Here is a 26,004-nt window from a genome sequence, read left to right on the forward strand (position 1 = left end):
ACTGGTGGGTACATTTTGATCCCGGCAGAGCTGCTCCTGTGCTGCTTATAAATGAATCAGACAGCAAAGCACTTCTTACTGTGGCTCAACATTCCCGGTCTCATTTGACCAGAGCAACCCAGATACAAGACAAGGATTACTTTGAAAAAGAGCGTGTTGTGCTTCGCAGCTGCATGACACACACTCATCCTGGACACAAAGCCATTGAGGAAATCATATTAGATTCAGTGTAAGAGCGTCTGCCGGGCCTCACAGCTTTTCCTCCTTAATACTACTCAGCCGAGGTTTGACTGAAATATCAAGTCAGACTTGAGTGCCAATAATCTGCTTTAAACTGCGAACAGCATGGAAATCTTACGTTTCCTTCTAGAGAGCGTACATTAGTTACACACATAGGTCACACGTTTCCTGATTCTGTATAAGCACAAACATAGATTAAGGTTTAATTATTCTCTCCAACCAGTTTGTAATTAGAAGCCATTATCTGGTACAGCAGCATTGTTTGCCTTGGTTAGTCAAGCCAAACAGATGAGTTCTAAACATCACCTTCCTGTTCTACATAGCCATTAACAACAGCAGGGGTCAATTAAAATCCAGCCGCAGGCCACAGAGGGACAGTCTGTAATGTGAAGATACTTCACTGCCTCCACCGCCAGCATTAAGCCTCATGACATCCACACACTCCCACAGTAAAGCACTAAACCAGGAGTATGGTATTTAGATGAGGGCAAAGTGAAAATCCCTCTATGCAAAACTGTCAATACATCCTGTATGGTGCATATTTCAAAGTAAAATGTACACTTGTTATCATTTGAAATGAGAAGGTGTGTGAATGTGCATTTTGATTTGGGTACATCACAGACAGCAAGTGGAGAGATGTTTTTTTTTTTACTATCAATGTCACAAAGGAAAATAATTTCAGCTTCAGTCAAATATTATTACATAGAAAATGTAACATGAATGGGGCTTTTATTTTCCAGGTCAGCTAGGACACAATCCAAAAGTGACGTCCTTGCAAAGTTTAAAACTTAACTGTTAAACGTGCTTTCAGTTGCTACAAAGATTTTATTCAAAACTACAAAACACATCTGTAATGTAATTTGTACAAAAATTCTTAGAGAATGTAAAATTTTCATTCTATCATTAGTGAATTTTTGTATATAAAAAAAAACTCAGCAAGCATGCAAAGACTACGCTATACATACAGCACTTTTATTTCAAATACCTTTTTGTTGAATTCTTACTAAAATTCAAGCTATTTAAAAAGGTACAACTTCAAGTTAGTTCAATTAAATGTGAACAACATGACATTTTAAAACAATTTATTTTTCTACTTTGCTATTCTGAACTACAGTATGTTTTGTCTATTGCAAACTTTGTGTAACATCAAAAAGAGAACAGGGTGTACAGTATAAAGACAAAAAAAACAATCTTATGATATAAAAGACTTCCTGGGATGTAAAATGAATCACCAAAGGAAATAGGTACAGAAAATGATTTGGAAAGTGTTTAAAATTCTTTAAATAACATTGCTGTATATTTACACTTCATTATAACAAAATGATCAGTAAATCAGTCTGTACAAATTGACTATTATTCTGCGCTCTATTTGGTAGGACTTCAGTCCTAAAAAAATCCTGCAACAAACATGAAAAAAAAAGAAACAAACAGTGTGCTGTGAGAAAAACTCCAGCGCTGTATTTCTTCTGCCTAATGACTCCTTTCTCACTGTCTTGCATCCTGTCTTTGTGTCTTTCTGGCCTTTTCAAAACACACTGGGTGAGAACATCCCAAGGGAAGTATCTCATTATCCTCTTCTCTAATGAGAGGAAGGGATATGAAGAGGGGAAAAAAAACTTAAGAAACTCAATGGAAGTCATTTGAAGGATGCGAAATAGCAGCCGGACTGCCCTGAGGTGAACTGGGAAAACTATTACAGACAGCAACAGCAGACGTGCATCTGTTAGCAGAGGTGTCCCAAACATCAAGGAGTTAGCTCCAATTATATCTCAAACCTGGATATTTATCTCTTCATGACTGGGAAATTGCTGCACGTCAAACCCTGAATTGTTCAGACCTTGAAATTGTTACCAGCACTCTCAGAAAAAGTGAATCAATAGCTGTTGCAGCATCATGTCTGCTCTCTTCTTGTTGTGCAGTTCTGGCATTGCTGTGAGGTGTTTCTGAAGTTCTCAAAGTTCAGTTGTTCAGAGTCCCTAAGTGTCAAAGGGTTTGGTGTTTCTGCCCGGATAGTGGACTCTGTACTGAGCCTCCATTTCCTCCATCCAGGCCATGCTCCAGTCCCACGCAGGAACAGGCTCCAGTTCCCCGAACGAGTCGCCTTCTGCACGAAATGACGGATACAAGCCGCTGAGGGGGGAGGCCGGCGGAGAGAAGTCTAAACACAGAAGAGGACGACATGTTGACATGCATTTCAATATTGAGCGGAAGGGGATTATATTGCTGAAACCTTCTGTGACTTTGGAGAAGGTGCCAGAATAATTTCAAGACCACTGAGGAGCACCTTTCACGCTGATTCTCTGGGGGAAAGCAAATTTAGAAGTTTCTTTGAAGAGGCTGTCTGTCACTGAAAATAAAACTGTTTTAATATGTTTGAGGCACCAAAACAAACACTGCCAAGTCAGATGAGCCACTCTCTGGATTCTTAAATGTACTGGCACATTTCAAAGAATTCAGAAAATGTAGCTGTCCAAGAAAATCTTTTTTTTTTCTGAGCTCAAGGGTTCAAGCTATGGAGGCTCTTCCAATTAATGTGAGCATGAGAAAATGCATATCGAGCTGTGTCTCAATTTGGAACAAGCCTGTTCCTGCTGCTCTGCTGTTTTCATATAATTAGCCTTCCCTGTTTTTATCCTTCAAGCCAGGTCTCTACATAAGCTCGCTTAACCTAAATGTGAATAGATAGTTAAATCAAGTCTTTCATATTAGTGAATGTGAGGCAGAATATTTTCTTAACTGCTCCCTCACTAACTTGTATTCATATTCAATAAGAATATTAACACAGTATATTGTATATATCTTCAGTATTTTTGCGTTCATGATTTGCTCATCTCAAGGCTCACTCAACATGTAGTCACACGGACGAATGACCCAATTCCTGATTTGATGTATATGATTCTCCAAATCTCAAAAAGATCCCATCTCTGAGTCAGCAAGTTTTCATCAGCGAGTATGGAGGCTAGTGCAGCATCATCTGATCAGAGGATTTGGATTCATAGAATCCAACTTTAATGTCAACCATTGTGAGAACACATTATCAACTGCAGAGAGCACAGCCAAAAGTGAGAGTTTGGCAAATGGAATTAAGCTGAAAGCTGCCCTCAGAGGGAGAGCAGAGTGACTGATGAGGTGTCACAGGGGGAAAGGATGACTCATCTGGAGGTTCAATTTGCTGAAAGGTCCTAAGTAATTGCCTGATGCCACCTCAGACCTGATGCTTATCAGACTGAATGTCTTTGTCTCCAACACCAACCGACACATGCACAACCATCGACGGACACTGCAGGAAAACCCACTCAGACATGATGCATGTACACGCACACACACTAGAGAGGAGTACTAACCTCCAAACTGCATTTTCTTCTTTAGAATCCTGAACATGACAAGATCATTTAAAACTAACTTGTGTCAGGAGTTTCATGCTTGTGTTTGATAGATTTTCTGTGTGTGTTCTGTCTGCCTGGGGGGGCTGCATGTTAGCAGTTGGCATCATTCATTAACTGAGGGCCCCATCTAGTGGAGAAATGCAATAAACACAGCAGGACAGGATCCGCTGTCTGAGGATATTTCAGTCCTAAACATGTCAGTATGCATGACATAACACATCGTCTTAAAGCAGTGGTTCCCAGCCACTACAAGACAAATCTAAAGGAATCATTAACAGAATAGAAAAGCAGAAAAAAAAACATGTTTCTACTACACCAATTATGTTTATTTTTTTCAGACTTTCCTCAAATCTTTGCTTTTTATCTTGAGATTTACTGGACAAATTATTTAATTTCCAAAATTTCCACAAGTAGACATCACTTCATGAGGTCACAAAGGATAAAGGTTAACTCTGGTGATGTTTTACATTTTTCATACTGTCAACAAATCCAATTAAAAATCCAAAACCAACACTTTACTGATCCTCATAACAAGTACTGTCTGTGCCATAGAGCTCCATTGTTGTCCAAAAACTATTAAAACACATCAGTGAGTCACACTGTTGCTGTAGGTGACATGTTCCTTCATTACTATGAACACACACACTGTTTATTTTGACTCAAAACCACATATACCATCCTGCTGCAGGATATACTCACTAGAGCACCAAATGTGGATTCATCTGCTGCTGATAATAGTCCCAAACAAATGCACTACTTCCTCCTGTTTGAGTCATGTTTGCTGAAAAAACATGATTCCCAGGTGTTTCAGGAAATTATTCAGTAAAAAAGAATGAACTATGTATTTGTGAGTTGTTTTTTTCATTTGTTCCTACTGGAGAATTACGTCTCCAGTAGGAACAAATGAGCTTAGAGCTGAAAGCCACAGACATCGTAGGGAAGTCAGGAAACACTGAGACTGGCATGTTGTTGGTTATGACTCTTCATGGGAAACAAAAAAATGGAATATTTCCAGACTTTCAAATTCAAAAATATGAATTTACTGTAGTAAAATTCCAATCAAACTGTTTTTTGTTTTTTTTTATTTTTACCAAAGAGTGTCTCTGCCACTAACTGCTTCATCCTCTCTCAACATCTCTTCTCCCTCTGTTTGAATGATGTCCTTGAGTTTTAATTCTTGTGTGTATGTGAAGTCTGTCTTCTTCTTCTCCAGTTTTTACATTTATGGAAAAGTGGAGGTTTTGTGCCAGCAGCACCAGACATTGATTTGATATCTTCACTGATTATTATATAATTATTACATGACTCAATATTATATGTGTGTACTTTTTACTTATCAAATACTTCCATTCTGTTCCTACATATTATAATTTAACTATTGCCTCCTCTGTCTGTCCATCCTGGAGGTAGTTTTCTCCCTTTTTTCCCATTAAAGGATTCTTTTTGTCTAAGCACATAGGGTGTCTTATGCTGTACAGCTTATAAAATCCTCTGGGGAAAATGTAGGCCTATTATTTGTCATATTGGGACATATTAACTATTATTTGACTTGAGTTAGTGCATAATGTTTACTTTAAATTATTATAAAGATTGCAGAAGACATTTACAGCTGGACTTGTTATTTCAGCAAAGATACTGAGGTCACTGCATGTGTCGGAAAATGACTTAGATGTTGTGTATGATGGAATGAAATCAATCTGTGTCTGCTTTTTTTGCTTTTGATGCCTGAAAAACATTTTTTAAAAGAGAGCATTTTACAGTGTTCGAGTCCTTGGGAAGCAGTAAGCATCTGCAATATTTTTGACTACGAATCCCACAAGATAGATGTGTATGTGTTCTGTACACTGCTTGATATTTTTCCACCAACATCTAAATACACCGCTCCTCTTTGAAACTTCCATAATTAGCTGTTTACTTGCCGTACATGCATCAGTATTTGGAACATACTGAGTGTACAGATGGACAGTGGAGAAGTGGGATTATGTTGCAGTGCAGAGTGGTTTGAATGTGTAATTGGACAGTCAGGATGTACCAAAGCTTTTCTACAGCTCAACAAAGATGAGATTAAGATCCTGGTAGTAGGTGCTACAGCTAGGATGGATTATTAAAAAGATTTTTTATCATTCAAAAATACTAAATCTGAATTTTCCTCACAACAAACTATCACTATTCTTTATAGATTTTCCTGCCATTCTTTAACTTTACAAAACATAAAATGATCCCATATGATTTATCCGGTTTTTCAGATCAAGACAATATTCAAAAGAGATTCCTTCTCTGCTTACCTGACAAAGAGGCTCCACTCATACTCTCCGCCGCCGCAGCCAGAAAGCGGGCGAAGCTGGTGCTGTCGTTGGTGTAGCAGCTGTCCACTGAGCTGATGAGGCTGGTGCGGGCGCTGGCCAATGTGCCGTCCATGACTGAGCTCCAGGTGTTCCACAGTGAGCTGTCCCATTCGCTGTAGCAGGAGGAAGGTGAGCTCTGAAGGCGGGCATGACGTAAGCCGATTGGTGGGGCCTCAGGCCCATCAGAGGCAGCATCATCCTCCATCTGAGCGGAGGGGACTGGCCCGTAGATGTAGCCGAGGGTGGAGGAGTATGGGTGGGACAGGGAAGGACGCTGCTCAGGCAGGACACTGATCAGAGAGAGTGATGGCATAGTCAGCTTAAGTGAAACTTGCAGGGAAAGAACGAATGGTTGTATTAAAGTTAACATCTACACACTACTGCCTCTTTTTTTCTGTGTCGTTACCTGCATCTCTCAGGTTTAGGGCAGAGCTCCAGATACTGAGTGGCTTCTTGTGCTGTCAGCGTGCCACCCTGTTCTTCATCCAGTGACATGGTATATGATGCAGTAGACAGGTGGCTGTAGGAGGGGCAGCTGCTGTTGGTGGTGGGTTTCACACAGTGGCCTGAGGCAGCACACACCGACTGGAGAGAGCCCATGTCCACGGTTAGCTTTGTGGAGCGACTGGAGCTGAGGAAAATGCAAGAAATAGACCTCTTAAATTATGAGACTCATCAATATGTCCTCAGCAGACTATTGATACGTTGAGGCATTACTTATGCTGTGTGATAGAATGATGGAGGCAACATACCGTTCAACATTTGTCAAACACTTATTTGCTGTTTTTCGGTGCACAATTGTCACAATGGTTGCCTCAGTCATTTTCACTTTGTCCATTCCAGTCACATGTGTCCAGTCACCATCCCATTGGTAAGTGGGTAAACATATATACACTCCATTGTGTATAAACTGTATATCTGCCCACTTACCATTGTCGTCTGCCAGATCATCACGTTGTGCACTTGCATTCCTGCCACACGTACTACATGTTCCTGATTTTCTACCTATTATTTGTTACCCATGTATTGACTTGCTGCCTGTTAATGACCTGCCTCCCTGCTTTGCCTCTCTGGATTTGTTTGGGCTGCTTTCTCGTGCCTGATTATAAGTCTGTTTAATGGAACATTGATCTAGTAAAGTCCTTTTTCATCTACTAGTTCTGCCTTAGTGTCTGCATTTGGGTCCACGATCCAATTGCTTTCTACACACACCTGTGATAACAATGTCTTGTTGCAGTTCATGGGAATTTCAATTACCGCTAAACCCTTTGTACTCCGAATTTATCAAAATCTAAACGATCAGTAATATTTATGCTAATAAGTTACTGTTATTTATACATTCTTCTATCAGGCTTTTTTTGATGACTAATAATGATGCCATGCCTTCATACTGACAGGACTGATAAAGTCATATGCTCATGAGAGAGATAAAATAAATATAATTGCATTATTAGTTAACATTGTATTATCTGCACCTGGCAGCTGAACTGAATCAGTGATAACTTAGAATTATTCTGGTAAACACAATATGCAGATATGGTGATTACTGAAAATATAAGCAATAAAATTGATATTCACTCATACAAAGAAATTGGAAATATGGAATATGCCATATATATGCCATATATATAAAGAAATTGGAAATTTCTTTATATGAGTGAATTACTGGATTAAATCCTTGAAGCAAATTTATATTTGGACTTCCTGACATCCTTTGCTTGACAGTTTCTCATTTCCCCAGTCAGCACTGAGAAAAAGCACACTTTCAGGTCAACATATGAAGTTCTATGTTTTCCTGTGTCAGGAAACAGAAACTAGCCTTGCTTCCTATATTTTTAACTCACAGATCTGTATGTCTGCACCCAAGGTCACTTATCATGTTTTTCCATCTTCCATCGAGCATGGTCATTTCTTGGGCCTCTAAACAGGACATAAACATACTAAATGGAAGGAAGTTTAGGTCATCTCTCACCGATAATGCATTGAGAAGACCCCTACATGAGAGGATGTGCTGCAGGAAAGCCTCGGTCAATAAGCCTTGTTTGAGACGCAGCATTCAGCTTGATTTATTTTTGTATACAGTATATACCTTACTGTGGGAGCCCCCTGTGTTACTTTCTGTTATTTTGATCTCAAAGGAAACAGGTGGGCCTAAACATGTCTATTACTGTTGCAGGGATGTAACACACCTCCTGGCGGGCATACAGTATTGGAAGGTCTCATCTCTTACGGATCTGTGTCTGTGAACAGCTAAATGTACGTCTAAAGATTCAGCTTGGCTCTCTCCACAGCCTCATCACTTCAGCACTGACACATTAAATTTGTCCTGTTTGTTACATGTTCTCAACGCCTCATTCCAGTCCTCTACCACCTGAGCTGAGCTGCATGTGTGTCTTACCCTTCATCTGAGGTGAGGCTGTGTATGTCTGTGGTGTCTTCTATGGGTAATGGTGGTGGCGGGGGCAGCATGTCCACAAGATGAAGTGATGCAGAGTAGTGCAGCAAGCGAGGACAGCCAGCAACTTTACCACACTCTGGATGTCCACCTGGGCAGACACACAGGACAAGGTTAAATAAAATAATAACTGATTACACTGATTACAAATAATTACAAGTTATTATCATTTCAAATGTTAAGATACAATTTGAGCTCAATTATAAGCAAATTACAGGATTACACTGGTGAGTTAGGAGTTGGTGTGTGGACAATAATGGCGGCATATAGATTTTATCATACCGTGCCGGCCTGATGGTACGTGACTGAGTCTTTGTTTGTAGACACCAGACGGACACGCCTGGTTCCTGGTTGATAATATGGGGACGCTGTTCACTGCATGTAACTCTGTGGGGAAACAGATGAGTTCACCTGGTGCTGATAGTGACATTACTCAATGTGCTCTGTTGATATACTGCAAAGCATTCTGACCAATGCTGCGGTATGGAATTGATTCACATGACTTTGACTGAATCTTAAAACTTAACTTAAAATCATATCAGCTGTGGCTAATGAATATGAATGACGTAAGTTTCCTCCCAAAAGGTGACTTACACTTTTGGTTGATGTCTGTACTTCATCAAAGATTATTTCTTTGTTTAATGAGGTAAAAGAAACATTACTCTAATATTGCCAGTGGTCTGATTGTTTTTTGTGGTTTGAGACCAACAGAGTGAAACGATCTAGCAGCTTCATGTCAGTGTCAGTACTCAGAGTCTCCCAGTTAAATTTAAGTTCATATCATATCACTATTTTAAGTTGATCAGCTTCATAGTTCTGAATCAGGACCACCAGGCCACTCAGAACTGTAGTGTTTCTGCCTTCTCAGCCAACAAAAAAGTGCCAATCTCTATCAAATCCTTGACTTTTAGTTGTTAATATTTGTTACAAACGTTGAAACAAAAATAAGTTCATTAAGAGATTCAAGACTAAATTAAGATTTGATAAATTAATATTGAATCCCAATACAAGTCCCAGGAAAAAATAAACCACCTGGTGCAGCTGATTATTTTCCTTTTAAATATTAGAAAATGTATTTGGAAGTACAAAATTTAAAAAGCATTTATTATTTCTGCACATTTTCCACACTACCTATTACTATATTTTAATATTTTAAATGAAATTAAATTTGGTGAAGGGTGTATGATGACTTGTTTAGGACTTGAAATACAAAGTTTAGGACTTAGATTTGACTTAAGACTTGAGACTTATTTGTTACTTGCAAACACTTTGTTCCACCTCTGTGTATTACTGTCTGCATTCACATTATTTTACTACAAACTGAAGTGATTTATCAGAAGTAAAGTAACATGGGTGTTTGTTTGTACATACAAACAAAGAAGGAGTATGAAGGAAAGGAAAATAAACTGTTAACAACATCACATTCCCAACTATCCACCAATATTCACCTTGCTTGCTGTGGCTCTTTTCCCATGACTCCCTCAGCACACCCATCTTGGGCTGAGGTCGTATCGCCTGTTTCCATGGCAGCGCCTCCCGGCTACTGGGTGGCGAGGCCTTTGCGACAGGCTGAGTGAATATCTGGATGGTCTCGCCTCCTTGCTGATGAGACGGACCATGAAGCATTTTAGGGCAACGCTTGGGACTGTTGAAAGTCTTGAGGCCATTCCCCATCAGGTCAACGTAAAAAGTGCCATAGACGCCGCAACTGTCAGTCACAATGGGAACAGCTGAGTCCATGCAGCTGGGGTCCCTCTTGGCTGAGACTGGAAGGCCTGATGAAACAGTACAGACGATTTCCATTTACAGAGCGTATTTATGATAATGTAGGTTATTGTCTTTAGTAAGTAAAAATCAAGAAGCTTCATTAGAAATGATGTCACTTTTACTCCTGTAGATTTGGTCAGGATGCAGGAGAAACAGCGGCAAACCAAGATATGTAAACATGAAGTCATAAGGACTGACAAGTAAGTCATTAACTGGACAGCGTTGTCATCCTGCATCATTGTCACTATATGGATCCACCATGGGGAAATCACATTCTGAAGACTGACAGTAGATCATACAGCACTTTACTGACCCATACATGTATATTTATGTTCTATGGTGTCAAAAAGAGCTCAAGGAGAAATACATGGTTATGAGAATCATTCGATACTGCAACTAGACCTTGTAAATCATAAATACTAACAAACAGACAGAAATGGGACGAAAAAAGCATTTTGTACCATAATATTACAGTGTGGTAGCTATGTTTCACTCTTTTTACATTTTTTTAAAGAGGAATTGCTAAAATACATCAAATAGGACACAAGCACAATATATCTCTGTTTTAACTCCTACTCACTTCCTGATCAGGAAAAATTACATGCATGTGCTGACACATACATATTACCATGGTTACCAAAATGATCTAGCATAAATATATAGTACATTGCTTATGCAGATCAGGAGATAACCTCCTTTACAGTTGATGATCAGCGTATGGATAGTAGTTTAGCTTTTGAGTTCATGCTAGAATCCTGTGGTAGATCTGTTGGCTTTAACATCACAAACAAACCACACTGCTTAGAAGTGGACCGAGATCCACCTTTTCAGTCACTCTCAGTCCACTTGTTTGGTTCAGAGCTTTCACACCAGCCTATATAAACCGAACTGAACGGGCAAAGACCAGAGTTCATTTTAACTGAACAAAACCATTTAGGTGTCAGAAGAGCCTACTATCAATGTCTAACTCTATTGCTAATTTCTCCTCAGTTGGTTAGACTAGCATTTGTCATGTGTGTCAAAGTCAAGTGATAGTCAACCATTTCAGTCAGATATTGTTTATTTTCACATTTTTGCAGTCAGTACTCACTGGCACTCCTGATCCCTGGATGTTTGTGACCTTGGGCCCATAAGTCCTGGTACTTCTGGTTGAAGGCAGGTCTCCAGCCCCCTGAGATCCATGGAGAGTCTGGAGCTGCCATCCTGTAGAGGAAGCAGCATGTATGTCATGTGTATTTGAGGAGTTTTATGATATTTTAGTACTGTCTCTAATGAAAATACTTTTTTCTGATAAGATCAGATAAATATTTTGATGCATCATAGGTATCAGACTTGATATATTTATATAAAGTATAAGTACAAAAACAGATTTGCCATTAAAAGTTTTGATGCATTGTTATGTTATTGTATTGTTATATGTATGTTATAGCATTTTACATTATACCATATTTGTAATCAACAAGCTCTGACAGTTCTTTCCACTTTACCTGTGTTTTATGATGAGATCTTCACTGGCTAGTCTGCGCAAACCTAAGAAAACAAACAACAAGAACAGAACAGTATAGAACAACTTTTTTGACATGACTTAATCACATACCATAAGTCTTGCAGGTGAATCTGGAATCAGTTTTAACTTTTGGTAATGAGCACATTATATGTAATATGGTTAGCATTTAAGCTGTCTCTAAACACACCTTTTGCTCTGCCATGTCCTGGTATCAGGTGACCTGTCCTACTGTGGCGTCTGAAGAGGTAGACAGCTGCAACCATGAAAATACACCACAGGAGGGCACCAATGATGCCAATCAACACTGGGTCCTGCAGCAGAGTCAGGACTGGAGACAGATCCCGTCTGTGGCTGTCTGACTCAGGAGGAGTGCCTATCTGCGGATCTGTGAGGCAAACAGGAAGCTGATGAAATCAGATATGAAGTCATAATAACTTTTCTTCTTTAACGTGGTTAGATCACACACACTGAAGACACAGACTGCATTCTATCTATACACTATTCAAATACAAAAGTGTCTTTTTGCTCACTGATGACAAATCCATGAGGGTCGCTTAGCATTCCTACTCCAGCTCCGTTGACAGCTGCTATGGTGATCCAATATCGTTTCCCCGGTTTGAGAGCAGAGATATCAAGATTGTGATGGCCGCTATCCACAGTCCAGTTTTGGTACTGTTGCTCCTCAGTCTCCACACACCACACCTGAGTAGAGAAACCATTTGTATCCTTAAAAGATCTACAGTCATAGATGCTTTTATCATTTGCTTAAACTACTACAGCTCTCTGTATCAGCATGTTGAGGATATACTATTTCAAAGGTCATACATTTCTGTTCTTTTTTTTAACTTTATGGGGCTCTGAAACCGTTTCAAAAATGTCAGATTTCTAGAAGCAATTTTCAGAACCTACAGTAATTCACATTCTGCTCAGGAGGTGATATTACATCTGAGTATATATCCACACTAAGACTATGTCTACACTATGCTACGCCTTCCAATTATGTTCTCCAGTGATTACCTGGTAACCCTGTATGATACCGTTGTGGGTGTCATAAGGAGGAGGCTCCCAGCTTAGGTGGATGGTGTTGTTCTGTTCATGGCTCACAGTTATGGACACAGCCTGTGGAGAGGCACTGGGCACTGTATAAAGAAGAGTTTACTATTAGCTCCTAAACATTGAAAACATGGCTCAAATGTATATTTCAATTCATTAAAAGACATGCAAGTATAAAAAAGCGAATGAGAGTCACAAGTCAAACTAAATACTCTGAAATCATATGATTTCTCACCTGTCTCTGGGACTCTGAGGTGCCGGGTGTTGCTCTCTCTCCCATACAAGCTGCTGCCATAGGGACGAACCTTGAACTCATACTTGTAGCCTCTCTTTAAGGGGCCCACCTCTGTCTGGAAGCTTGGCAGTGTCACTTTCTTTGCTGCCCAGTCTGAGGTGGCAGGCAGCAGAGAGCGATAGAGAACCTCAAAGCCGTCGAGGTAATGAGGCTGGGCTGGGAGGGACTGGAGCTGGTCAGAGAGAAAACACCACATTGATCATACACCTGAAATATGCATGCTGTCACTTAAACTCTCTGAAACAGCCTTCACATACCTTCCACTGTACTTGGGACATGTTGGACTCAGCGGCCATCATGGTGACATTTTCCAGAGCCACTCGCAGGGCTGACAGCTCTTTGTGGAGGTCTTTTTGTGTAGTGCTGGCAACCTCTGGAAACACAAGAGTTTTATTGGAATATATTTTAAATTTATTTTAAAGGAATAGTTATAGTATAGAAAATACACTTACTCATTTTCTTGTTGAGAGTTAGATGAGAAGATTGATACCACTCTCCAATTACAGATACGTGATAATGTTTGTGGTTACCTAAATACTAAAATCTCACAGGATCAAGCTGCTGCTTCTCAGCACAGGATGAACCAGAGATGATTCAGGCACCTTGTAAGGATGTCACTGTACAGTGTGCATATGTATTACATCAGCATTACCCTGGATGCAGCCTCATGAAATGCTGATGTTTGTTTTTACTCTTAATTCCCTACTCTTAATTATCTAAGAGTAGAGAATCTGTCCCAACTGGTCAAAAATTTTCAGGGTGACAGATTGTTGGTCCTACTTATAGGCCAAGAAGTAAATACATTTTATTAGCTTAACTCTTCCAGCTCCATTTGGTACAAAATCCAAAATGCATTTTGACACCATCTTACCTTCAACTAACAGCTGAGCGCTGGCATTGACCCCACCTGCATCATTGACAGCAGTGCAGGTGTACTTCCCAGCATCCTGCGCTGTCACATAATGGATCTGGAGAGTCTGGTCCGGGTTTACAAGATACCTATACACACATACAGTATATAGCAATTAGGTTTCACATTTACTATCTCTCTAACCTCTTACACAATAGCATTTAATTTAATCGGTCTTATTTACAACCCAGAATGTCAAGAAATAAACCCTGAGAAAACTTTTTAGCAGCTTAGTGACAAGGTAAATAAAATACCTTAAATGTGTGCATGGCAATATGAAATGGGATGACTGACATGGCCATTGGAGTTACTGTACATGTTCAACCTAATGTTTAAGCAGTTAGATCAGACAGAATTGGTGTTGAGAGGAAAACTTCAAGAAGCATTTCGAATCATGTGGTCTTGCTACTTTTTGACAACATTCATGTCAAACCAGAAAAGTCTGAACTCAAAGCTTTATTTTCAATTTCAGTTTCTAAGTTAGGTTGCAACACTTTGTATTTCCTGCATGTTACTGGAATCTAAAATGCAATATTTATTTCATAAATCAACATTAAACAGGAATTAAATCTACTCTATGAATGGAGTCTGTATTTCTGTGTTTTGCCATAATACAGTACCTGCCATTGGGCAGTGGCCCCTGCTCTCTGCTCCAGACTACAACAGGTGGAGGGTCGCCTTTAGCTTGGCAGTAGAACTGAGCGGACTCCCCCATTCTCACCGATACATTTTCTGGCTTCAGCACCAACACAGGCTTGACTACAGTAGAATAATAACAATAATAATAGTATCTTTATTTATATAGCACTTATCAAAACAAAAACACAACAATAAGAGAATAAAAGTACTTAAAACAACGTAAAAATTAAGACAGCAAACCCATAAAACAGAATAAAAACTAGAATCAGGTGAATTCAGGGAAGGTGGTGCGATAAAAGTACGTTTTGAGCTTGGATTTAAAAGAAGCCACTGACTCAGCCTGCCTTATTTCCTCGGGCAGGGTGTTCCAGAGTCTCTTATTTCAAAAGCTCTGCCTCCCTTAGTCTTCAGCTGAGAGTCTGGAACAGATAGAAGGCCCCTGCCTGAGGATCGAGGGTCATACAGGGATAAAAGATCTGAGATATATTGAGGAGTCAGACCATTTAGCCTTTAGAAGTAATTTCAAGGTTCTTTAAATTACTTGAAAAGAGGCCAAAACCATGGTGTTCAAACCTGTTTACTCTGGTTAAAAGCATGGCAGCTGAGTTCTGTACTGTCTGTAGCCGCTTTACAGTTTTTCTATTAAGGCATGTAAAAGTTAAAGTTAAAGTAATCCAGGCGTGATGAGATAAAATCATTTAAAATGGTTTCTGTATCTTTAAAACTTAAAATAGGTCTAATTCTGGTGATGTTCCTTAGTTGATAATAACATGTTTGTACAAGCTTTGTAATGTGCTGCTCAAAGTTTAAATTACAGTCAAACAAGACACCAAGATTTCTAGCAACAGGCTAAATGTATTCAGACAAGTACCCAGTAGATGGCAGTATTTGAATGTTTGTATTGCTGGAGCCAATTATAAGAATTTCTTTTTTGGTAGAATCAATTAAAGAAAATTCTTAGACATCCAGCTTCTTATATCTACTAGGCACTCCTGTAAAGAACTCAGCATACTGAGGTCAGTGGGCTTAATGGGGACATACAGCTGTATGTCATCAGCATAAAGGTGAAAGAAAACACAATGTCTATGAATAATATTACCTAATGGTAGCATATAAAAAGAGAATAAAATTGGTCCCAAAATTGACCCTTGAGGTACCCCACACTTGACTGTAGCAAATGAAGACATGTAGTGGTTAATGAACACACAGAATTTTCTGTTTGAAAGATAAGATCTGATTCAACTCAATGCCATACCTGATATGCCCACCCATTGCCTCAGTCTGTCTAATAAAATGCTGTGACCAATCGTGCCAAAAGCTACACTTAAATCAAGCAATGCAAGAATGGAACACATGCTGGCATAAATGGTCATTAAAAGGTCATTTGTGACTTTAAGAAGTGCAGTCTCTGTGCTGTGATGCTGACGAAAACCAGATTGAAAGGTTTCAAAAATGCTGTTTTCTTCCTTAGCAGCTGTGGTACCTGGCTGTAGTTTTGTTTGTAGAGGGGGATTTTTCTTGTCAGGGTAGAAAAAACTCATACAACGGCATTCAGAATAACAGGCTGCATTCAAAACCGATATTGTTAAAAGAGTAATAAGTTGTTGTGGGAGTGTTCTCTCACCCAGCACAGACAGACGAGCCGCCCTGCTCTCTCTCACTCCCACAGTGTTGCTGGCTACACACACATAAGAACCAGAGTGATTCTTCTCTGCAGGAGAGATGATAAGCTTCCCATTCAGCTCCTACAGCACAAACACAACGCAGACAAAACACACAGTTCAATGAGTTCACTGAGGATTATATCAGAAACTTCAACTGTGATGTGTGGCTTTAATCACTTAATGTAAAATAATATTTTCCAGTGGGTACTGTATACGAACATTTGCTGCTGAACTTCTGTACACCTTAATTACTGAAATAAAGTTGTTTTTTTTATCCTTCTGACACTTAACATATCAAACAGTTCTGTGGAGGATTTTACAAGAATCATGACTAAGATGGCATATTAGTCATCTTCCATACTTGTGATTTTTATTTCTTCTTTATCAGTTTTATAAGCCAGTAACCTCGGGCCACTTTGTCTAAAGACAAGTGTAAGCAGCAGTTTACCTGTCTCTTTTAGGCTGACATAAACATATATGTCATACTTTCATTGTAAGAAATATTCAAACTATAAGATCATTTTGACTTTAGCTAATTTCCACTTATGGATTCATCGTAAAAAATATTAACATTAGACACTCTTTTCAGACATGGAATACGTAACAACGCTGACTTCACCTATCTGTTAGGGTGGATGGCTCTTTGTCATTCAGACAGAGGTGGCTGTTATGTTAATACTCCTTACTGCTTTATTCAGACATGACTAGAGATTAACAAAAAGAGCAACAATAGTCACGTAATAAATGTTTTGGCATATAATGTCCGAAAGTGCACAGCTATAGACTGACAAGATGTTAAGTTAGGAGTCTTGTTTGATTCCTGTTTGCTCATATGTTGCATGTTAAGCGTTTTGCTGGATATTCATGATTCTGCCCACGTAGTTGCATAGATGAAAAACCAAAAACATAGGGAGAGATTGCTGCTATGATTACTATTATTATTATTGTGGACATACAATTTTTAACCTATTTTGGCCTGCGGCGCTACAGAGGAAATCCTTTTTATAGACTGATCTGACATGTGAAGAATCTCCTCAACAACTGAACACTCTGTTCTTTGGTGTTTCATATTGTAGTTTATTAAACTGATTGTTTTTTCCCTGTGTGCTTAAGATGTGGTAACTAAGCGAGAAACTAATTATAACACTCTTAAGATAATGTGAACACAACCTGCATTTAAATACTCTCTGTGCATGTTTTACCTTTACATTAATCTGACATATTCATTTCAAACTTGTGATGTGTTGAAAGTGATACAGAAATGTTACAGGTCTGACCTTGTAAGATTGACGTCTTGACTTTTACTTAAAAGTGAGTTGGGCGGTTATTCAGACATGTAAAATTGCCCTCACATTCATGTAATGAAGATCTGAAAAGTGTTCAGTTGATGATGAGGCCGAGGGCTTACAGTGTAATGGTGGTCAGTGTTGTTGATAGGCAGGCCATCCTTCTTCCACATGATGTTAGGCTCAGGGTGTCCAGTTGGGGGGCCACAGTTTAATACGGCCATCTCCCCCTCTGCCACCTCTGCATCAGTAGGCTGCACACTGAACTCCTCCTGCAACACTACAGCAACACACAGAGAGGGTTAGGATCAATCAGATCAGAATGAAGGGGTCCTGTTCCACCAGCAGCTATCAATACACTGGGTTGCAGTAAAAAAAAAAAAGAAAAAGAAATAAAAATGTTTACACATATTCAGCCACATACCACCTAAATTTGTCTCATTTGCATATGGGACACATAGAAATGTGCTGTTCTTTAGTTAGTGTTATACTGTTTAAACATTGTTGTGAGGTCAGGGTGGAGAGCTGCTGTGTCTCTTTATTCAACATTCTCTTTCCATTACTGTAATGCCATAAAATCATCTCACTGACACCTGCAAATGAGAACTGTCTACTGTCCTGAGCTGCCTTGACCACTAAGTTGTTAACTCAAAACTAAAGCAAAAATCCACATTTGCACATAATACCATACACTGTTCAGACAGTACATAGGGATGCATGCAGCAGCTTCAAGTGTCACATCCCTCACCAAACATTACTGTGATTTAATGGGTTTTACTCATTACCAGTTAACAGGCAGTAAACTAGCCTTCACAGCCTGTTAGCGTGACTAGGTTCTCACTACTACTCTTCTCTAAAGGTAACAGCAAACACCACATTCACTTACATTCATTCTGAGGTGGAATTTAAAAATAATTTTGGTGCAATGCTTCTCTCCTAGATATGAAATGATGAAAGGAGATCATTTAAGATCAGAGGAAGAAACTCTTTTCTGCGCCATAGCTCAGGAAGTCACTCTAACTTTCTTGCATGGCCTTCTTGTCCATTAAGGCTTAAAGACAAGCAGCTGCTGCATGTCCACTCCTCACTGAGATCCACATAAGTAAACAGTGAGGGTCCGAGGTCAATTAGCACCACTGTTTGACCCCTCCCCCCCATCCAGCAAACATTGACAGTGGACCCTGTACCCCTCTGTCTCTGTCACCACATACATCTCATACATCTTCATCAGCCCTGTGCATGTCTGTGTGTGTGTGTGTGTGTGGGGAGTCATTCCCCCATCCCTCTCTTCTAAAAGGATTGAACTTAAAATAGCTGCAGGCAAACTGGTCTGCAAAAAACACACAGCATATTTGTCTCCCTCACTACTTGCTCACAGATACTTATCTGAGCATCAGCAGAACATGCTTCATATAGTGGAAGTGGAGACTAGTGCATAAACCGAGATGAAACACAAATAGTATTTTATTTGATTCAACAGTGCTGTAATAAACTGACCAATAGAAATACATAGGGTTTATTTTTGATGAGCATGACATTTAAGGAGTATATTAGTGTTTTAGCTAATTCAGCAGGTAGAGAGCTGGGGTCAGTGCTGAGCAAAGTATAACTACTATATGTAAGGATCTGGGGAAAACACACATGCCACAGTTTTACCTGCGATATATAGCGATGCATTACGGCTGGTGGCCCTGCCCACGCTGTTCTTGGCCACACAGGCATAGACGCCCTCATGCGACTGACTTCGTCTGCCTTCTCCCACACTCAGAAAGAAGAGGCTGTCCTCTAACAAAAGTATAGGCTGGTCATCTCCCTTCGTGGTCTCCAGGGGTAGACCGTTGCGCAGCCACTCGATGGTGGGCTTGGGGTTGCCTTCCGCCCGGCAAGAGAACGTGGCAGGACTCCTGACCTTCACCACCACATCAGAGGGGTGGTGGACGATGCGGGGCGGCGTCTCCTCTGCACGAACTCTGGAACCTAAAGGGGACACAGAGATGTTGAAAAGACTGAAAAAAAAAAAGCATCCGAGAGTATATTTGGTAGCAGAAGCAGCGACGTATGTTGTGCCTCGGTTTACTCGGATGTAGAAAAGCAGAAAAAGCTACGGCAGTTCAGTTAAGGTGCCTCAAAGAAAAAGAAAAAAAAGGTTTGTACATCACTGTGTAGGACTCACTGGGATCATTTATGTAAGGTAACATGGGATTGCTGTGGCACTAAAAGTTGTATCTGTGGCACACTGCAGCAGAATAATTGTCAATATGAATCAGCCACATCTGGCCAATACCAGACATGCTTAATGAGGTCAGTAATATCAGTCCAGTGGCTCAGACCAGTGTATCCCTAAAGTTTAGCATTGCAGACATTTGACAACAGTTAATTCAAGGCATGTTTTGTACTGGAGCTCTTTCTTCTGTGAATAACAGCCTACAATGTCAATCTATATCTCTTTCTCTATATAGAGGAGCCAACAGCTGTGCCTAGCTCTATGCATCACCACCTCTGGGTTCATTTAACTGGTAACAGGGCATTCACAACAAAACAGGTTTAAGTCCTGCTACCAATAAACAATGTCTATTTGAAGCCAGCAGCACAGGAATGCCATTGTTTGAATTTCCCATGGAGCTGGATGACCACATTCAAGGAAACAGAGAGACTGTGATCAGCTTCCTGATAGGAGAGGAAGCTCAAGGGTCTCAGGAACATCAAGCCCAACAAAAGCAGACTGGAACTCCCACATCAACAGCATATCCGCAACAGAACAAAAGAATCTCTGTGGGCGGAATTTTACTACTGACATTTTTTTGACACTTTTGTAAACTAAATTTCCTAAACAAGATTTGGGATAAGTAGTCACACACAAACGAATGTTCATAAAGTCTTAAACTACATGTTGCAAGCTGACTCGGTAATTCAGAACCAAGCACAAACAAATCCTTACCAAAAACAAAGAGAGTGTCATAAAGTGGCCAAAAATATCAAAAGTCTGGAGAGGAATCATCTGAGAAATTTTGTATTATTTCACATTTGAATTGATTATGATCCTAATCTAAGCAAATATTTCTGTCCGCCCCAAACAGGCAGGGACAATCAACAAAAGAGATGTTCTTCTTGCACTGTTCATTCATTCATTATAGCCGGAAATACCTTCAAATTTTGCTAACAATAGCTTGTTCAACCTCGCTGTCAGTATGTCTACTCACATTCAAAGTAAAAAGAGTATGCAGCCAAAACATCAGTGCGTCATGGTCAATATATTCATAGACTTAAGAGCTTTCCAAAAAGCTGTTTCCTCATGGAAGAAGGTTGTGACGAGGATGCTCCTCAACCCCGCAGGCCTCCTGCAAACTTTAATGTGTGATAAGGAATCTAAAAATGTGCGGGAAAGCAACCAAACCAAAACAGCTCAGGTTCAACTTCCAGCCCCACATGCTGGTGAGCACCACACCTGCTGAAGTGTCATTAGGGAAGCGGATTAGTTGATTAATCTGCAATAGATCTAGATTTGATAATCAATTGATCAAGTATCAATTTTCAAGTAAGCAAAATGACAAATAAATCACTAGTTACAGATTCTCAAGTGTGATTTTATGCTGGTTTTTAGTCTTTTACATTAAGTTTTGGACTGTTAGTCAGAGAAAACAAGCTATTTTCTGGCATTTTATGGAACAAACAGTAAAACAATTAATTGAGAACATAATCATCAGATATCTAAATAAGAAAAAATATCATTATTAACAGCCCAAGTTCTGAGAGGAAAGAGAAATCAGATTTTGCCCAAAAGAGCACATGTGTAACTGCAGCAACAACTGTAAACTTCAGTCTCTGCTGATGTGGGATCTTTTTTTTTTCAGTCTTTTGACTAACTTTAGAAATCAAACTTCTACTGTATATTTACAGTGCTGCCTAACAATCACAAGTGAGACCCACGACCACAGGTTTAGCTTTGATAATGTGTAGTGAATAATGACTATTGCTACAGTACAAAAAAAAAAAAAATAGAATGAGTGCTGTGTCTGACCTCTACCTTCATGGTTTCACTTAAAGATCAAATAATCAGGACGTTTGACATTTAACACCAATGCAGATGATGTTGTGGAACTGAAGACATGAGCTATCAACACTAGTTATGTGTAAAAAAAAAAAAATATATATATATATATAGATAGATAGGCTTTAAAACCCTTTTATGACAGCATTAACTTTTAAGACATTGTGCAAATGTAGAAATGTAGCCTGTGAAGAAATGTGAGTGACTGGGCTGACCAGTTTTTTATACGCTATTTACTTAATAGTTACTTAATATACCTATATGGGAGATTCAGTCAATAATAATTAACAGTTAAGTTACATCATTCATGAAACGCACTTACCTGCCAGAAGAACTCCAAACACCGAGAACAACATGCTCATGGCAACACATCTGGACATCGTTAACAGTCATAAATGAGCCAGCTGACTTTTCATTAACCACGTTGGTAATTTTAAGCGTAATTTCATTAAGAGTCCAACTCCAATTTCTCTCTTCCTCTCTTTGAATCTTCAAAACTAAACTGTGAATTTAAATGCCAACTTTTCCTGTAAAATCCCCTCTCATAACGAAACTCAACGGCAACTTGGCTCGTGCGCTCCTGTGGTCACCAATCAGAGCGGTGATTACACTGCCTGTCCGATTTTTTTTTCAAAATAAAACGCTTTTTGATACGAGTACAGTCCACTATTATGGACGCTACAAATAGCTTAAAAGATTAACTGCTTCATAATATGTTTTCACAGCATTTCATATGGATTTGTAATTTTTATTTGTTTTTTCAAATTGAAATCGTCTCCTGATTTTAATTTGAAGGCAGTACCACGAGCTTCCGGTATTCCAAGATTTTTGTAGCAGGTTTGACATATACAGTGGAAAGAAGTTCCATCTATCTATCTATCTATCTGTCTGTCTGTCTGTCTGTCTATACAAATTGTACATTTCTACATGCCACACTGTTTGTTTGCTTCACAAGATATCAAGGGTGAAAAACAATATCATCCTATTATTCAATATGAAGTCAGTCCATCCAAGTACAATTTCAACTAAAACCTGAAAAACTCAAACTTCTCCGGAATCATTTCCAGATTTTCTGGGGTTTGTCAAAAGTCCTTCTGGGACATGTATCTCTAACTGAAGATTTGGAGATTTTTTACTCAAATGCTGAAATGTTACTGAGAGGGGAGGGTCGTGACAGGCTGGGAGGTGACTGCTGTCAAAGAAAAGTATACACACAATATGCAAATTAACTGTAACTCTCCTAAAATAATAATAATCAGTTTTTTCAGATGACATTAATTACATAACTAATAATGTTTTGAGAAGAAATAAGTTAGCATTTTGCTATGATAGTTGTCTCTTACAGTAGTTTATTTTTGGGGTCCCCGGGGACCCCAGTCAGTAGTCCTTGTATCTTAAATATGTTGGTAGGATGGGGGTTAACTTAATTACTGTATACAGTGCCTAAACATAAGCTAATGTCCCACCATGGATTTTTTTGGCAGTTTGTGGCAGTAACTCAGTCAACACTAATAGGAGGCAGGAAGTTCAGAGTTTGCCATGTTTGGAAACAATTGGAGGAAATTATGTATCTTATTTATGTAGTGAGCACACACATTATTTCAGCTGTTAGTAAGCAGTTTGTATTGTGGCGTTTTCTCTGTCTGGTGGGTTTGTATGTTTGTAGCTTAAAAAATGCATGAGGCTTATCTTCTTGGTTTGGCTTGTCATAATCATCTGAAATCATCATTTTAGAGAGAATTTTACCTGAGATTTGTAGAAGAAAATACCAAAAGGTAATATAATGTAATGGTAATATAAAAAGTAGTGCAATTTAGCTGAAATGCAACTTTATGAGGGGGGGGGGGGGGGGGGGGGGGGGATACCCCCCCAATGCGGAATTACTTCCAAATTCCACAGCAAAGCAAGAGTGATCCAGAAATAAGTGAACTACTACTTCATTCCTACTAATGGCACACATAAATAAAGCATTGTTTAGAGAACTGTTCATTGTGAGGCTCAGAAAGGCCCGGGGCTAAGTGATGGATGTTTATATTGATCCAACAACTCGGGCTTGATGGCCCCAGCATCGGCCAGCTTTCAGCCTGCAACAAAAGGTTTAGAGAGGATGAAGGATGAGTCCCGGCTAAACACAACCCATGGGAATGGTGCTGGGCTGAGATGTGTCGAGGGAAGGGACCTCATTTCAGGCTGTAGACCAAAGGTCAGGAGAAGTGTTGGAACGGGCAAAGAGGGCGGGATGGAATAAGAAAAAGAAAGAATGTGTCAGCTATAGTGAGGAATGTGCTAAAAAGTGACTTCAGAGTAAATTCTGAGTGTAATTCAAGTGTGTTTTGAAAAGAAATCAACAATCACTGTCAACTAAATGACAGCTTTTAGCTATTCAAACAAAAATGTATTCTGCATTCTAACATGCTGTGCCTCTGATTCAGCTTAATTGAAACAATTAAAGAGTGAAAATGACAGCAAAATGTTTGTCTTTAAATAAATAAATTTAAATTTCTTTCTCTGACACACACATTACATTAACATTTACACATTTTCCAACTCTAATTAATTCTACAAATCCATCTTCTCCGAAACATAAACATGCTACACGCAATATTAGAACTGTCTTACAGAGTTGCACGTTAAACTTTTAGAAGTTAGCAGATCAGTACTTTTCTTTTTCATTCTACACATACACTTAATTTTACACACATACTTAACATTGTTTCATCACCTTCTGCTAAAAATACTTTTTTCTCATGTTACACACAATTAGAGCATGATTATGATTCTCAGCTTTAAGTAGAAATGTTCCCTGTGGCACCAAAAGAAAATTTAATCATTTCAACAATAACTCTCCAGACTCCAGCTATAAAATATGGTTGAATATAGTGGAGATTTATATCTGCTCTATGTCTGTGATTGGCGTTGAATTTTGAAGTCCCTAACAAGGAGTTAAACCTCTCTAACTTAAGTAACATAACTATATGCAGCATAATATACAGTGCATTTATTTGTCTGGGACCTTTTGGCAAACAAATCGAAATGTAAATTTGTAAAGTTTAAATATTTAAAATATTTCCCTATTTGGTACCATAAATATTCTTTCTGATTCATATCATTTCTGTATTCTGTCACCTTCATCAAACGCACATGTACAGTTTGTGGCAAAGAAAAGAGTTACTATTTTAATATTTTCTACATATTATGTTTTAATTGTTTGTTTGATTTAGCAAATATCATAATTATTATTCTTACACATACAGCAGTGAGGAAGTAAATGTCAAGAAACATAAAGATTAATACCCTGTCTCATTTTATTCACAATTAATTTATGTTTTAAAATAATTTCCTACATGGTCAAATAACAAATTTTAGCACCTGATCTGCGTCAGAGATTATTGCATCACTACCTACCTCCACACCTAAATGCATAGGCCTCGCATGACAGACATCAGTTGATCTGCAGCAGGTCAGTGATGCGTGGCTCAAGTGTGAAGAGTCGCATGAGTTATTTAGGGCTCACCTTTTTTGCGGTGTGGTCTGCTCCCGTGAGGTCTGTGCTTATGTCCGAGACCGTGACCAACATGCTCTCTGACCCGGGTCTTTGACCTCTTGTCCAATTCCATCTCTGTTGGACAGATGTCTTGGCACTTGCACATCTGAGAATACTCTGCCCAGGAGTAGAACCAGGACAGCCAGAGAAGCCACGCACCGACCCGCATCTTCAGTCCACAAGTCCTGCCTGCACTTCCTGGATGCAAGACCCAAACCACTACTGCAGCTCCACTGCACCATCCATACCCTCAACTAATTTAACTCCCTACTGTGCCACTCCTCAAACTTTCAACATGTGACCTGTCCTACACACCACTTGTTATATGGAGATTGTTGAACAGTATGTTTCATATTCCTTAAACATGGCTGTGAGCCCCTCTTCCCTCCCTCTTTAATTTGGCTGCTCTTGGTCTCCCAGTCTCCCTCCTCTTTGGGTCCTCTTTTTCTCCCGAGGAGGGAGAAGTTGGGGGGGGAAACAATGATCAGAAAACAAGTTTCAGACCTCATGCTGAGCGAATAGTGAGGGGAAGGGGACCAAGGGGTACTGTCTTGTCCAACAACATCTGTGCCATTCATTCTGCATGGGATAAGGGGGGGGGGGGCAGAAAACAAGGCTCAGTCTAGGGGAGGAGGGAGGCAAGAGGAGGTTGAAATAAGGGGGAGGTAACACAGAGAGGCCTGTTTTCCCGACTCAGATCAGTTTCATTAATCAAATGTACCATGTGGCGGATCAAATGCAGCAGGACAGTTTTTAGTAATGTAGAACATCACATAAATGGAATAATTACATCACTGTTTTGGTCATTCTTAAAAACAAACCTTTCACCCGATATGAGCAAATTAAATCTAATAAAAGATGCAGA

General features: G+C 39.4%; 1 protein-coding gene across 1 annotated transcript; it reads right to left on the minus strand.

Moving 5' to 3' along the window:
- Positions 1-918: 918 nt before the first annotated feature.
- On the minus strand, positions 919-22,171 carry robo4 (roundabout, axon guidance receptor, homolog 4 (Drosophila)). The gene is made up of 19 exons (XM_042430097.1): positions 21,918-22,171; positions 19,204-19,524; positions 17,670-17,827; positions 16,222-16,342; positions 14,579-14,717; positions 13,920-14,047; positions 13,306-13,421; positions 12,989-13,220; positions 12,718-12,839; positions 12,231-12,402; positions 11,888-12,085; positions 11,681-11,723; positions 11,284-11,396; positions 9,875-10,201; positions 8,709-8,813; positions 8,370-8,517; positions 6,378-6,602; positions 5,912-6,261; positions 919-2,398 (listed from the first exon to the last, which is right to left on the minus strand). The coding sequence occupies exons 1-19, from the start codon at positions 21,973-21,975 to the stop codon at positions 2,217-2,219; spliced, it is 3,258 nt and encodes a 1,085-aa protein (XP_042286031.1). The 5' UTR covers positions 21,976-22,171; the 3' UTR covers positions 919-2,216.
- Between the last annotated feature and the right edge of the window lie 3,833 nt (positions 22,172-26,004).

The sequence above is a fragment of the Thunnus maccoyii genome, chromosome 13 (assembly GCF_910596095.1).
Source record: "Thunnus maccoyii chromosome 13, fThuMac1.1, whole genome shotgun sequence".
Lineage (NCBI taxonomy): Eukaryota > Metazoa > Chordata > Actinopteri > Scombriformes > Scombridae > Thunnus > Thunnus maccoyii.

Coding starts and splice junctions, on each gene's coding strand:
- robo4 (XM_042430097.1), bottom strand. CDS start 21,975: ATGTCCAGATGTGTTGCCATGAGCATGTTGTTCTCGGTGTTTGGAGTT. Junction 11,724..11,887: donor AGGACATGGCAGAGCAAAAG/GTGTGTTTAGAG, acceptor TTGTTTTCTTAG/GTTTGCGCAGACTAGCCAGT. Junction 10,202..11,283: donor TCCAGGGATCAGGAGTGCCA/GTGAGTACTGAC, acceptor CTGTTTCATCAG/GCCTTCCAGTCTCAGCCAAG.